Source organism: Lepidochelys kempii, chromosome 1, assembly GCF_965140265.1.
Source record: "Lepidochelys kempii isolate rLepKem1 chromosome 1, rLepKem1.hap2, whole genome shotgun sequence".
Taxonomy (NCBI): domain Eukaryota; kingdom Metazoa; phylum Chordata; order Testudines; family Cheloniidae; genus Lepidochelys; species Lepidochelys kempii.
In genome coordinates this window covers 163,696,535-163,711,998 of record NC_133256.1, presented here as the reverse complement: position 1 = coordinate 163,711,998, position 15,464 = coordinate 163,696,535, and the positions used below count along the sequence as shown (strand labels likewise).

The 15,464-nt window shown below is 36.2% G+C and overlaps 1 protein-coding gene across 7 annotated transcripts in view; it reads left to right on the top strand.

Moving 5' to 3' along the window:
* The window catches only part of SON (SON DNA and RNA binding protein), a 61,743-nt gene that overhangs the window by 18,210 nt on the left and 28,069 nt on the right, over positions 1–15,464 (top strand). For 5 of the 7 annotated variants that reach the window (XM_073361704.1, XM_073361714.1, XM_073361694.1 and 2 more), the window contains exons 4-6: positions 2,811–2,974; positions 5,070–5,210; positions 14,223–14,405. In XM_073361704.1, coding sequence (XP_073217805.1) covers positions 2,811–2,974; positions 5,070–5,210; positions 14,223–14,405 — 488 coding nt within the window. Of the gene's footprint in view, positions 1–544; positions 649–2,810; positions 2,975–5,069; positions 5,211–14,222; positions 14,406–15,464 lie in introns of those variants that run through there. The other 2 variants (XM_073361739.1, XM_073361748.1) reach the window with 2 other exon arrangements.

The window sequence follows — 15,464 nt, the reverse complement described above, 5'->3', positions numbered from 1 at the left end:
ATGTGGGAGTCCTCTACGGTCAACATAATGTTTCTTTGCCAGTCATATTAATTCTCTTACCTCATTCACAGCTTCTGTGTTGCTGTTCAAAACTACTTCCTACTTATATGAAAACAGGCAGGACTGAGCAAGTAATCTGGTTAACAAAGGATGTGAGCTAGAGGATTCATGTGATGCACTCCAAATTTCCATGGGGGTTGAGGAGGAAAAATCTAGTAACTATCCCTTGCTTACTCCCCTTAGGAGCTGAGCTTGCCTGTATTGAGACTAGTTCTTTTAAGGTAGAACCCTTTAAGGATGCTGGGCTGAAATTTCTGAGTATATTGAATAGATCTACTCACTTTGCCACCATGTATAGGTTGTCAGGGTCCCTATATTCTATTCTGTATCACATAGTAAGGTGGCGATATATGGCTACAACTAGCTGGTTTCCAAGTTGTTAAGCAGCAATCCATTATGTTAACTACACGTTTCAACATAAGACTGGCGACTGAGGCAGCCTTAGTCAGAGGCAAGACTCAAGACACCTGGGATGTTATTCCAGATGCTGGAAAGCTGTAGTATGGAAGTTCATTGCTCCTCATTGATTGCTGCCTGCATCAGGAATGACTTCCAGATCAAGATGTGGAAGACGACTTACCTAGAAATGTGAGGAACTTAAAACTCTTTATTGAGGGCATGACCATAACCTAACATCACATATATGATATAGCACTGAAAACGGCTCTTCAACTGTGTGGCAAGATGCAACAGATTTTCAGAATCTGATATGACTGGGGATGTCTCCTTACAGAACAATGGAGACCAACCAAAAATTAAGGCTAAAAGCAGTAATATCACACATTGTTTTCTTGGGTCCTCAGCCTCTTTCCTGCCACAAGGAACAGAGCTCCAATTTATTATCCTTGGGGAAGAGGAGGAATCCCCACTGTGAAGAATTGTAGTGAGGAGTTGATATTTCTTGAGTTTCTTTTTTGCTATTGGTTATTTAGATGTAATAGTTATTTTGGTCAGTAGCTGAAAGAAACTTCAGTATACTCCCACCCTAAAATAAAGAAGTCACTTATATATTTTCTTTGCTTTATCTGTTCCTTTCCATTCTCCCTGATCTTTTGAATAGTTTTGTTTCTGTTCCTTATGTGTGTGCTCAGCTTCCTGATTTCACCTTGGGCCACGTCGTATGCCCCTCACTTCACTCCTTTGTATTCTCCCTCTCTCAGCCACATTACAGGTGCCAGAGTAGCTTTATATTCAAAGCATTTAGGGAGGAAGGCAAATTCTTAAATTGTTCCCAACCCCAGCTAGTCTCATTGCTTGAAGAAATGAGAGGATGAAGAGTTGAACAGCTCAGCATGCTGACTTGTCCCCCCCATTCCACATTGTTGGAGCTAGTGGAGGGAGAAAATATCTGGAAACAAGAGCTGGTTTAGCATGAGCAGAGATGTAGCCCCTACTCAGCATGTTCAGCTTTTCCTGGTGGAGTGAGAGCATTTTTTGGGGAGGTGAGCTTCCGCTGTTGCAAATTCACTTAGACCTTCATTTGGAGGCCTTTCTGTAGCTGCAAGCTATGAAGCTCTGTGATCTTCTTTTTCATTGCTTAAAAAGTAAGGGGAATCTCATCCTGATATGCGAGGGTTTACCTGTGTAACTCTTTCCTTAAGGTGGTGATACTTCATTTATTTGGTTGTTGCAGGATTTTTTGAAAAGCAGTTTGAATCACAATTATTAGAATATACAAATATGCTTTGTGTATTTCCATTACCTGACTCCTCTACACATTAGAAACCACATTTATTATTTTCCATGAAAAAGCAAAATCCTGTCATGTTTAAAAATTTTTAATATGTAGTAATTTTCTTAACAGTTTGAGATATATATTCATAGTGTTTAACCTATGACATAAAATGCTTGTTAACTTCCTGATTGTTTTGGTTATAGTCTGTATATTTAATATTGTCCTTTTTAGTTGACTTTCAGTGTTTGAGATATTATTTCAAGGAATGGTTTAAAAGTGAGCTGCAAAGGATTTCAGAAGAATTGGGCTTGTGCCCCATTTTCGTTTTTTTATGACTTTTCTCCCTCACTTTTACTTGAGAAATATCAGGAGTGTCAACTCTGGTCTTCCATAGTTTTTGTGGGAGGACCTTTCCCATGTCTTCGAGGATGAGTATTGTGAACTTTCACCTTAATATAAGAGGCAATGATGTTGACTCTTTAAACAATATCTCCAAAATATTAATTAGTCAATTAAGTTAAGTAGGCATTGACCAAAACACACTCTCACATAAAATCTGGAATTTTAGGTAGTCTTAAGGACTTCTTCCTTCCCTTCTCAGTTCTTATCTTTCATGTTTTCTCACTCTCTTGTAAAGTTTTTGTTTCACTGTTTCTCAAGTCTCACAGACCTGAATTTCTAAAGTAAGGACCAAGCAGAAAAAACTAACACTTTTTTTGGTCGGGGGGAACCCTTCAGGCCTTCTTTTATACAACATAAAGAAGCAAAAATAAAAAAAATGCACAGATGCAGTTTTTTCCTCCTGTGCAAGTCTCTTTAATTATATGACTCCTGTGATATGAAGGAAAAGTGAATGGAATGTTCCATGTTACTTTTAAAAATACACAACATATTATTCACACTTTATATATGTGTGTGCACTGTTTTTATTTTCATAAAGTTTGTTTGGCCTGGTGGAAAAACGGATTTACTATTGCAACTGGTCCTAAAATTATTATATATGTATAACTATACATATACGTTGGCCTTCAGAAATCTTTAAAGGCCCACTAATTAATATTTAATATTCTTATAGACAAGGCCCAGCTACTTGAAATAGCCAAAGCTAATGCAGCTGCCATGTGTGCTAAGGCTGGTGTCCCCTTACCACCAAGCCTACTGCCTATTATAGCTCCAGCAAAGAAGGAGGAGAAAGTTACTCAGAAGTCAGCAAGAGATACAATAAAGGAGCTCACTGAGGTAAGCAAATTAAATTTGAAAATAACTAACCAACTGCTACTGTTAATAAGTAGGTGTCTGGTCAAGCTGTAATTCTATATGTTTAATTCTCATGAAAGTCTGCTTGTAGGAAGACTGCAAGATTGAACCCTAATTGTTTAGTGTGTTCTCTTCACAGCTTATATTAATATGGAAAATTTAATATTTGTTGTCTTACAGCATTCAGTCACTGACTTTTATAATTTAAAAATATAAAAATTTCACAATTTGTACTCAGTCAAATTCTATCCTTTACTGCACATATTCAGCTCCTCTCAATTTTGGTGAGACTTACCTATGCGTACCCAAGGACAGAATTTGATGATTAAAATTATGACCTGTACCACTTGCAGTATGTTAAAGTTCTTTTTACTCAGATCACAAAAGAAATCTTTGCACCTTGTTTCTTCTGTCACAGGAAACTTCATGCAGTCTGATTTTGCCTAGTTCTGGGATATGTTCTCATGTTTTCACACTGAAAAATTTCTATTCAAAGGTGCCATTGTGACATTTTAAAAACTATCACAGTTCTGACATCTAAGATTTTTTATAAAATAAAATCATAATTTTAGTGTTCATGGAAAAGATGCCATTTCACATAAATAAAGACTGAAATTTGACTCTTCACATATTAGGTATAACATGGTATAGTGGCAGTGCAGGCTTCCCCACATTGCCCCACCACACAGATGTGCTTCAACCTTGTCTTGGAGGGACTTGACATAAATAGTAGCACAGTCTCCAAGTCTATTCAGTTTTTGGTTTCTGCTGAGACTGACAAGAAGTGTGCCATTGCAATGGTAGTTTTTGTGATATGGCTTCTTCTCAACTCCAAATAGGCCATCAAACAATCATCAAATGGTTACAACTTCTGATTGCTATTGATACGAACTGGAGTTGAACCAATAAGTTATAGATGATTGGATCTAAATCTTTTTACCAATCTCCTGAGCCATGTAATGTCTCCAATTTGTTACTAATATTTAATGATGAATGGTCACATAGCAATAACGCATGGCCACTATTTTCTCTGCTCCTTTTCATGACAGAAAAACACCATTAATTATTTTGGCTGTCAGAATTTCCAACTTTATAATGTTCTCAAACTCACTTCAAACCAATGCATTTACAAATACCTCTGGAGCAAAAAGTACAAGCCAGTCTATAAATAATAAATAGTAATTTGTTATTAAATGCTAGTCCACCAGTTGTTTTCAGGAAGCTGTCTCTTCTCTGATATTCCGGTCATACTGTTACTGCCTACCCTAAAGTTGCTTTTACATATTCCTGGAAGAGTAACAACTTGGACTGCCACACAGATTTGTTCTTAGCACCTCCCCACTTACTGTACGTTTTTAGGTTGCACTTCCACAGTACGCAAAATGGGATTGTCCTGTTCAGTTCTTGTAACCTGCAAAACATTTCAGAGGTGTCCCAATCTTTCTTTTAAAACCCTTGCACCTGGGAAGATTTCTGCACCACCAGTGAAAACCAGTAATTGTTTCTTGGGTTTTTCCTTGCAGTCATTTTGTGTGGAAATTTTGCAGGCCAACTAAATAAGTGAGCTGTCTATTATTATTTTATTTTATTTTATTTTACTTTATTTTATTTTATTATTATTACTACTACTACTATTATTAAACATTTATGTTGTGGTGCCTAAAAGCCCCAATCAGGAGAGGGGCCCCACTGTCCTGGGTCCTAGTGCTGATACAAGCACACAGTAAGAGACAGTCTGTGCTTTTGAAGAGCTCATAATTTTAGCTCTGGATCCTGCAAATAGCTCCATGCAGCCCCCTTTGATTATAGTAGGGCTCTGGATGGATATAAGAGTAGAGCTCAAAGCCTATCTAGACAAGATGGACACACTTCAGTAGATAGATGAGGTACAAATAAAATGGCAAAGTTGACTTTTTTTAAAGATTTCCCCAAACGATCAACTCCTCCTTTATAATTCTTTTATTCCTGATTTTAAATATTTATTTCAATGAATTTGTCAGAAAGTCCTATTTCTTGTAGAAATAAGGAATGTTTCTGTCCAGATGTTCAGATTGATTCAGAATTTATTTTTTGGTAGAAATGCAAGAAGATTGCACAAAGCACAGATGACGTGATCGTGAACAAGCCTCATGATTCTGATGAAGAGGAGGAAGAACGCCCTTTCTACAATCATCCTTTTAAACTCAATGAACCCAAACCCATTTTTTTCAACTTAAATGTAAGTACTTTCATCAATTATAGATTATAAGTTTTAATTTTGTTTTATTTTAGCAAACTTATGTAGGTACGGGAAAAACAAATTCGGTGACCCTTATCAATGGAGGAAATTTTAGTTTATTACAGGATTATAGTTTTAATCTTGATATGGATTTGCAACGGAATGTTAACAAAATTTCAACAACAACATGCCTATTTGAATGCCATAGTAAGAGACTGGTCCAAAACCTAGTGAAGTTCATGGCCAAGTTAAGAGAAACTTTTGGTGCTAGATTAAAACTCACTGTTTTTCTTTCTAGAGACATTGTCTGATTAAAATTAATATATTTAAAAACAACTGATTTTCTTTAACTAACAGTTTTTTAAAGCTAATTTTTCAGTATTTATAGTAGAACCTGAGAGTCACAGACACCTTGGGAATGGAAGTTATCCGTGGCTCCAAAATGTTCGTAACTCTGAACAAAACGCAGCTCCAGCGGTTCACGCTCCACGCCAGGCTCCAGAGGCAGCTAGGCACTTCCTTGCAGGCAGCTTCTTTCCCAGCCTGGGCAAGCTTGTTCCCCTCCCGACTGGGGTGTGGGGGATGGGAGGGTGAAAACAGCACCTATGGCTTACAGGAAAGCAGCGCAGACCCCAGTGCTGCTCCTGCTCTGGCTGCCTTGGGCTGGCAGCAGGGGCTCACAGCTTTGCCTGCGAATTTCAGTGTCTTCAACTCCTAGCTGTAAGTGGGTGTCCGGCATGTTGGGGTAGAGGTGGGGACATACAGCCCTGATGAGCCTATCTTTAAGATGCAATACAGGCAAAATACAGTATTTGCCCCCCCCCCCCCCCTTTTTTTTTTTTTTTAAAGAATAAACTGGGCTGATAATGAATGCTGTAAATTATTGAGGTTGCCTGACGCTTCCCATTATAGGATCATGGTTTCGGTTGCTTATAACTTTGCCAAACTTTAAGCATTTGGGCTGAAGTTTTTCATGCCAATGGCTGCCTAAGGCTGAATATTCTTTTCTGGAAAATTTCAACCAAAATAGTAAAGCTGTTTCCAAAAATGAACCTAGGGAAAATGCACTTTTTTTGCCCATGTTAGAAGATTCTAACAACTATGTGGGGTTTTTTTTGTTGTTGTTTTTTGAACAGCTTTAGCACCCCTATGCTTTGAATCAGAGACTTGAAATTTAACAAGGATTTGACCTTTTTATTAGGGATGTGCCTCTTGCTATGTCCTTGAAAATCTGACCAAATATGGCCACGTTATAACCCTTTGAAAAATCTTACTTCACACATGCTCACTAGAGATTTCTTCATATTTCATCTAAAATCTCTGAAAATTTTATCCTTACTGAGAATGCCTGAATCTCTCTCAGCTCCTGGTGCTGACTAGGCTTCACAGGGTGTGGCGATCAAAGTCCTGAAGAATATAAAATACTGTACAATTAAATGAAATATTATGTTTTTAAGGCTGGTATTATTTGTTACCCAGATAAGGCTCAGAATAATAAATTAGGCAATGTAACTGTGTAGAGACAGATACATATATACAGAAAACTAGCATATAGCCTTTCATAATGCTGCTTATTTAATACAGCTCTCATGCTAGCAGCAAGTACTTTATAGTTTAGAATGCAAATAAATTTTTGTTACGGTTTCATGTTTTCATATGCTCAAAATGTTCTGAAGTATTCACCTTTGGGGTAAAATTTTCCCTGTTTGGCTTCTCCCCAAAAATGGATTTTTTTATTTTTTGAAAGACTGGAGAAAATACCTTCAGCTGTTCTTTCAGGTTTGCGTGAGTGGAAAGAAAATGAAATATAGGGCATTTTTTCCACTTTAAAACATTCTTGAATATGTGGAAAACTTGTGACTGAGGTTTGACATATAAAACTTGGCATGTGTATAATTTAAGGCTGTCAAGTGATTAAAAAAAATTAACCACAATTAATCATGCGATTAAATAATAATAAATACCATTTATATAAATATTTTTGGATGTTTTCCACATTTTAAAATATATTGATTTCTATTACAACACAGAATACAAAGTGTACAGTGCTCACTTTATTTTTATTTTTGATTACAAGTATTTGCACTGTAAAAATGATAAAAGAAATAGTATTTTTCATTTCCCCTAATACAAGTGCTGTAGTGCAATCTATTTATCATGAAAGTTGAACTTACAGGTTATATACAAAAAATAACTGCATTCAAAAATAAATCCATGTAAAACTTGAGCCTACAAGTCCACTCAGTCCTACGTCTTCTCAGCCAATCGCTCAGACAAACAAGTTTTTTTACATTTGCAGGAGATAATGCTGTCTGCTTCTTCTTTATGATGTCACCTGAAAATGAGAACAGGCATTCGCGTGGCACTGTTGTAGCCGGTTTTGCCAAATGTTTACATGCCAGATGCGCTAAAGATTCATATGTCCCTTCGTGCTTCAACCACCATTCCAGAGGACATGCGTCCATGCTGATGATGGGTTCTGCTAGATAACGATCCAAAGCAGTGCAGACCAACGCATGTTCATTTTCATCATCTGAGTCAGATGTCACCAGCAGAAGGTTGATTTTTCTCTTTTGGTGGTTTGGGTTCTGTAGTTTCCATGTCGGAGTGTTGCTCTTTTAAGAATTCTGAAAGCATGCTCCACACCTTATCCCTCTCAGATTTTGGCAGCCCAGATTCTTGAACCTGGGGTTGAGTGCTGTAGCTATCTTTAGAAATCTCACATTGGTACCTTCTTTGAGTTTTGTCACATCTGCAGTCAAAGTGGTGTTAAAACGAACAACATGTTGGGTCATCGTCTGAGACTGCTATAACTGCTATAAATATATGGTAGAATGTGGGTAAAACACACAGCAGGAGACATACAATTCTCCCCCAAGGAGTTCAGTCACAAATTTAATTAACACATTTTTTTAACAAGCGTCATCAGCATGGAAGCATGTCCTCTGGAATGGTGGCCAAGCATGAAGGGGCATACAAATGTTTAGCATGTCTGTCACTTAAATACCTTGCAGTGACTGCTACAAAAGTGCCATGTGAAAATCTGTTCTCACTTTCAGGTGACATTGTAAATGTACATTATCTCCTATAAATGTAAACAAACTTGTTTCTCTTAGCGATTGGCTGCAAAAGAAATAGGACGGAGTGGACTTGTAGGCGCTGAAGTTTTACATTGTTTTGTTTTTCAGTGCAGTTATGTAACCAAAAAAAAAAAAATCTACATTTGTAAGTTGCGCTTTCATGATAAAGAGATTGCAGTATGGTACTTGTATGAGGTGAAATGAAAAATACTATTTTATCATTTTTGCAGTGCAAATATTTGTAATAAATAATATAAAGTGAGCAGTGTACACTTCGTATAGTTTGTTGTAATTGAAATCAATATATTTGAACATGTAGAAAAACATCCAAAATATTTAATAAATTTCAATTGGTATTGTTTAACAGTGCGATCAAAACTGATTAATTGTGATTAATTTTTTTGAGTTAATTGCGTTAGTTAACTGCAATTAATTGACAGCTCTAGTATAATTACTGAGGACTATTCACATTGGTTGGTTTCATTTTCATCTACTAAAGTTAGGAGCATTTAAAAAATGCATATTGAGCACATGCAGTAGCTTTCTGTAAAAACACTGGGAGGTGTACACTTAAATGCAGAGAGCATGCATTCTCAGCTTAGGAACGGCATGCTTTTCAAAACTCGTTTAAAAGTTTAGTCTGAGTGCTCCTTGTTGATCTGCACCCGACCAATTCTTGTCTAACCTTCACCCGCTTTGTACACCTTTCACAAAGCTTGAAGTGATCTAAATGTGTGGATCAATTTTAGCTGCCTAATGTGATTTAAAGGTTTAGATCAATTTAAACCGCAAAAAAAACATAATTTATTGAAATGGAGCAGCTGGAGTACTATCCAGGTGGGCATAGTTAAGCTCTTAAAAGTCTGGGATAATAAAAGTTAACCTTAATTCTGCCTCTTCTTTAAATTCAAGACAATACGTTATCTTAGGTGCATATATCTAAAGTGTATTTTTTCAATTGATAACCTAATTATGTGATTGCCTGCTATTTGCATAAAGAGGCAGAGTCAAGGTTGCATGGTTAACCTTAATTTTCATGTTTCTTGATTTTTGTTTGCCTTAATATTGCACTAATATAGTTTTTTCTATTTATAATGTATGTTGTCTGGAAATAAATTTAAAGGTGGGTGATTAGGACACCAACTGAAGCAAGATTGTTTTACAGTCCCTCTAACTCTCCACTTACCAGTATCAAATATATTTTTAGCCAGTTTAGAATTAACGGATATTTAAACTGAATCAATATATTGACATTTTTTTATATGGATTAATATTCATTAAACGTGGTACTTGTGTAGATCACCTGCCGTCTTAAGAAGTTTGTTTCCTGGTCTTACAGAGTGTTTCCGGTTTATTTTTGCCAGGTTATCTACCATGACCAGGTGTCTGTGGAAATAGTGACTAGTTCCATCACAGACTAGTATAAGAAGCTTATTAAGAGGTAGCTGCACACTGCAGATGAGTGGCGTCCACTTTATTACACTATCGTTTTCTGACCCTACAAACTGCGTAACACTTCTTTTTTAGTACAAACAGAGCAGTGACGGCGGGACTGTTGAAATGTTCTGTTTCTACAAAAACACATTTTTCTCCTCGGTGAAATTTTTCACCAGATCTTGGAACTGAAAGGTGTAATCATTCTTTTTAACCACAGCTGGTAACCTTGTCTTTTTTATATTTGTAGCAGATGAGGTATGGAAGGATTTGGCAGGTCCTCAGGAGTTCTGATTAAAGCTAGAAACTCCTGAAAACAGATGAGCCCTTTTTATTTAAACAGTTTTCCAATACAGCATATTTGAAGTTGGTGTGATGTGGTTTTTTTTTTTTTTTTTTGTTACAGATATTGGTAGGAATACACTGACTGGCTTTAAATGAATTCGTTTTTAAATCAACTCGCATGGAGTTCAGCCACTCTTAATCTGTTGACAGTTTCAATAATCTCACTACACACCTTAGTTTCTTTTGAGGTTGGAGGAAGAAGTAGTGGTTGCCTTCTTTACATATAAAGGCCTCAATCCTGTAAACAGGATTTGGGGTTTCTGTACATGGGAAAGTTTCACCAGTTATACAGGTGTAGTTTAAACCGGTATCGTTATACTGGTATAACTCCCCATCTGGACACTCTTATTTTGGAGTAAGAATGGCTTTTTTTGGCTTAGTTTAAATCACTTCCAAAGTGAGTGTCCAGAATAAGTCTGTTCACACAAGGAGTTATATCAATATAATCAGTGGTTTAAATTTGTACCCTACTTTTTACTGGTATAACTTCTCTGCATAGAGAAGCTCTTACTCATGTGTTTAGGTGTTCACAGGATCAGGACCAAACACCGGTCATGTGAGGGCTGAGCAAAAGATACTGTCATTGCTGCTCAGTATAGAAACTAGAGGCTTAAAAATAGTTAATAAGGGAGGGCTAAGTTTTTGATTGAGGTCCACTGTGAGAGTGAAGAACAGTGAACAGAGTACACCCTCCATCACGTGCCTTCATTTTAAATCAATCTACCAAAAGCACATCCTTGTTTACTGGGGACATTCGGCACGTGCTTCTAAAGTTGCTGAATTTTAATAGTCCTCTGCAGGTCAACTTTTAATTTTATATAAAGAATCATATACATTATATACTATCTATGTATCATCATGTGTGTATCTTTGGGTCCATTGGCCTGCACATACATTTTGTGTGTGTGTGTAAATAATTGGCCAAAGACTGTAAATTTTCATCAAGGGATTCTGATGACCACCTAAACAGGATGTTCCAGTCTTTGTGGTTGTCCTCAGAAATCCCAGGTGACTTTTCTGTCTATTTCCTGGTTATCAGTTAACATATTGGAATTGTTTTAGATGAAATATCTGGTTTTCTATCTATACACCAAAAAGCATATGTATGTATAATATCCCATCACTTTTATTATGATTGTGTGATGTCTTACCTGCTGTATTATGATAATTTCCAGAAATAGAATACTGTATTGTGACATTCACACCAGACAGAGATACTCCTTTTGATTTTCTTGTTTGGAGATCCACATTTGTTGTCCATACTGATTTTTACTTATCCAGCACTCCCAGTCCCTGTTGGTCTGGGGAGTAAGAGAACAGTCTGTTCTCCTTTAAACAGAATCTACCCATGAATTTTTTAGACTTTTTGTTATTTCTGGCTCTATATAGTATTAGAAAACCTGATTATGCTGAAATGCAAGCCTTCTTCATCTAAGGAAGACTTTTTGACTGCATCACTAGGAGGCTAAAGAAGGGCACACTCAATCTTCAGCACCTTCTATGCCCAGGATTTTCATTAGAATCTGAGTGTTGGCACTTCAAAATGGCAATGTCTAAGTGTTTGGACTTGCTTCATAATCATTTACACACTGTTCTGGAACTTCTTTCAGGTACTGAGTGGGGGGTGGGAAATGCTGAAAAAGTTCTATGGCAAAATGGAGGCAGTTCTGCAGTGGGTGAGTGACTTGAAGAAAACTTCTTCAGATCATACAGATTTAATTAGTTTTATACAGGACAACAAAGCATTTCAAAATAATACTGATGGACAGAGGAAGAGTTTAATGGACTGGGTGTACCAGAGAAAACTGGAATATGCTTACTGAATGTCTGTCTTCTCTAAAAGACTTACCAATGTTCTAGGATCTTTGTTGCCTGCTGGAACTGTTGCCTTCATGCTGAGTGAAAGGCATCCCACTTAAAACAAACAAAACCCTTTTTCCTGGTACTATTTTCGAATGCAGAAATCCTTAGTTGCAACACAGACTGCTATAAATAGCAAGGAACTTAGAAATGCTGGAATTCGCATCTTCTCAAACTAAAATCTTTTTGGATTATATGTCAGCATTATTACAATACAAGAAGAGTTTTTATTACCTTAAACATAGCTCAGGGAACTCTGGGATTTTATTTTTGCTGTATCCACAAAAAACTGTTCCAGGAGTGAGGTGGTCAGCCATGTGTTTTGTAAACCTGAAGATGCTTCTGGTAATATATTAATTGTAGATGATAGAGTAGCTTTTTGACAGTACATTGTATTCTGTCTGAGAACTCTGATTCAGTTTAATTAGATCCCATGGTTTCATTGCTGTTAATCTTTTGTTTTTGCTAATATAATAGTATTTGGTTTTCATTATATATTTAAATCTCCCAGAAGGAATATGCAGTACCAGGGGAAGAGGGTGAGGGGAGTTCTTTATGGCAATGTGTTCTCTCTTGCACGTGTGATCAGATATTTAGAGGGACTGTACCTTGTGGGCACTTCCTGCCTTCTCATCTAGAGGTGGAGTCTGTTAATAATCCCTCCAAAACATCAATCCATCATCTGTGTACAACTCTAGCACGTTTCTCTTTGGCTAGGTTTGCCTAAGATTTAATTGATCAAGATGATGTTACTATACTACTACAAGTGTACATAGTAATATGCAGTCGGTGAATGGTGCTCAGCCGGCCCCTGCCATTAAGAGCTGATAATGTAAAACCATAAGCAGAAAAATAATATGTTGCAATACACAGATAGAGGGGAGACCTGAGAGCATGGGACTTGGAATTAAGAACTCCTGAATCCTAATCCTTGTTTTGACACAGATATCCTTTTGTGGCCTAGGCAAGTCAGGTAGTGTTTCTGACTGTTTCCCCAAGTGGAAAATGGGTCTAAATCTTACCTACCTCACAGGAATGTTGTGAGGAATAAATAAAATTGTAAAGCTATTTGAAGATAGAAAGCACTATATTAGTGCTAAGTATTATTAGAACAAAGAGAAGTATATCATAGATGAGTTTTTAGAATTTTTTTTGGAAGAGAGAGACGGCGCTGTTCGGGAGTCAAAACTAGGTACATTCTTTCTGATATATTAATTATAATTGTTCTTTATGTACATGCTTTCCAAACAATGGTTTACAGCTGTTACTTTGTATAAATTTAATTGTAGAATTATAGTAAATTAATGTTTTATGTACTTTAGATGTTCTTTTGTCCTGTCTTCTCTTTATTTTGGATAAACTGTACACCGTTGAAATCAGTGATACCTGCACACTTCCTCTGTGTTCGTTTTATATATGTATATTCTGTGTAAGCGTCACGTGGCAGGATCTAGCATTGACAGTGCATCTAGGTCTTGGTTTCTTGGGCACACAACATTTGATCTTCTGTTTTTGTATGTTTTATTCCATAACTAAGTATATATAGCATTCTACTTTGAGACTCCACGTCAATAAAACACAAGTGCAAAATGTCTCATCTCTATGACAAAATGGGAATATATTCTCTTCCAGAACCAAGTAAAGATATGATGATGCTATTAAATGGTACTTTGAGTTGCTTAGTTTTCAGTTTCTTTATTTACCTGCATTTTCCCCACATTTAATGCTTAAACTGTACATGTGCCAGAAGATTTAAAAAGCAATCATTTTAATTGAGTGAGTACAACAAGTATTCCATTAATGTAGCTGAAGCATTTATTTATTTTTTATTTAGTGAAATGTCATGATTTTCTAATGTGGAGGGGAAGGGTCCAAAATCACATCTTGGGTTTTTCACAGAGCAATCAATATTTTCTTCGCTCTGTAGAATTGCGCATTTCCTGTATTGTTCTCATCATCAGCAATAATCATTTTAATTTATTTAGCACCTTTACTCCATAATAATTCTAGCACTGTTTATGAACTGAAAGAAAAACTACCCATTTAGATGTCACTTCACTCATCATATGTTTGAAACAAGGATCCAGTTTTAAATAACATAGTCCCGATTTTAGTTCAGAGACTGTATCTTTAGAGTTTTCATTTTAATTCCAGTTAAGGAGGGAAAATTGAAATAGTGTTTGGCACTTAGTGTTCATAAAACCCCTACAGTAATTGTTCCTATGGAATAGGACCTTGTATGCGTATTGTTCTTTATTACTTCCTAATTGCAAAATGCTTCTTTTTCTTTAAGACCACTCCTATCGTAAAACCAGCACCAAAAAATCAGGTAACTTTGACAAAGGAGTTCCCTGTCTCATCTGGGTCTCAACACAGGAAAAAGGAAGCTGACAGTGTCTATGGAGAATGGGTTCCAGTTGAGAAAAGCAAAGAAGAAAGCAAAGATGATGTTTTCCCCAAACCAGCTCTTGCACAGGTAGGGAAGGGAAATAACACATCTTATTTTACAAAAAGAAAGTTGTTACCTGCTCGCTCTGGGATCTAGTTGTAATCTTTGTAAAGAAATTGTTCATATCAGTAGTATTTGCCCTTTTAATGACTAAATCGGCTATCCTATTTTGGTTTTTGGAGATAGGCTGTTCATATGAGTGCTAATTATTGCAGCATATAGTCAGCCATGGTATTTCCGTCTGTCTATGGGTGACCTCTTAGTTTCTGTGAAATTTAATCTTTCACTTAAAAATAAAAACTAAGCTTCTAGCCCTTGCCATTGCCAAGAAAACCTTCCAAGCTTAGTCTTCCTGAACCAGAGAACCTAAAACAATAGTTACCAATGGCCTACCAATGTTAAATCAACATCAACTTGAAATGTAATCAATTTAAAAATATGATTTGAAAGTAGTTTTCAGTACTACATATATATATCTGACTGTGTCTGCCCATTTCTGTAGTTTTACAATCACATTTTCCTAAATATTTGTCTTCTCTTGTTTTTTATGTAAAACCCACAAAATGTAAAGGAGAAATTGACTATGTATAAAGTGGTGCTGTCAAATACACAAAATAAACAAAGTGGAAACAATAGAATAGTGAAATAGTAAAAATTTTATTTAATCACTTTCAGTCAAAGTAATATTTTGTGTTTCTTGTAAATATAGTAGGCAAAACAAATATTTCACCTGCAAGTGTTGGTTTTTTTCTTTTTAAAAGCAAAAGCCTGTAACATTTATTTTTTAATGCCAGAACTCTGTTAGCTGGCTGTTTCTTACTGAATTAATATATTTTTAAATTTGACAAGTTCAGTATTAAAGGACTATGTGTGAAAAGCTTCATTGAATGTATTTTAGTACTGGTTCAGAATTACATTGAAATGCAGTTGTTTTTTACTATTTATTAATTTAGGAAGTATTAACAGGTTTAGAATCCTTGCCATGTAAATATCGGGAGCAAAAGAAAAACATTACAACAATGAGCTTTTGTTTAAAGAGACATTATACCAGAATATAAACATCCGATCTCTATTTAGGAGGACTTT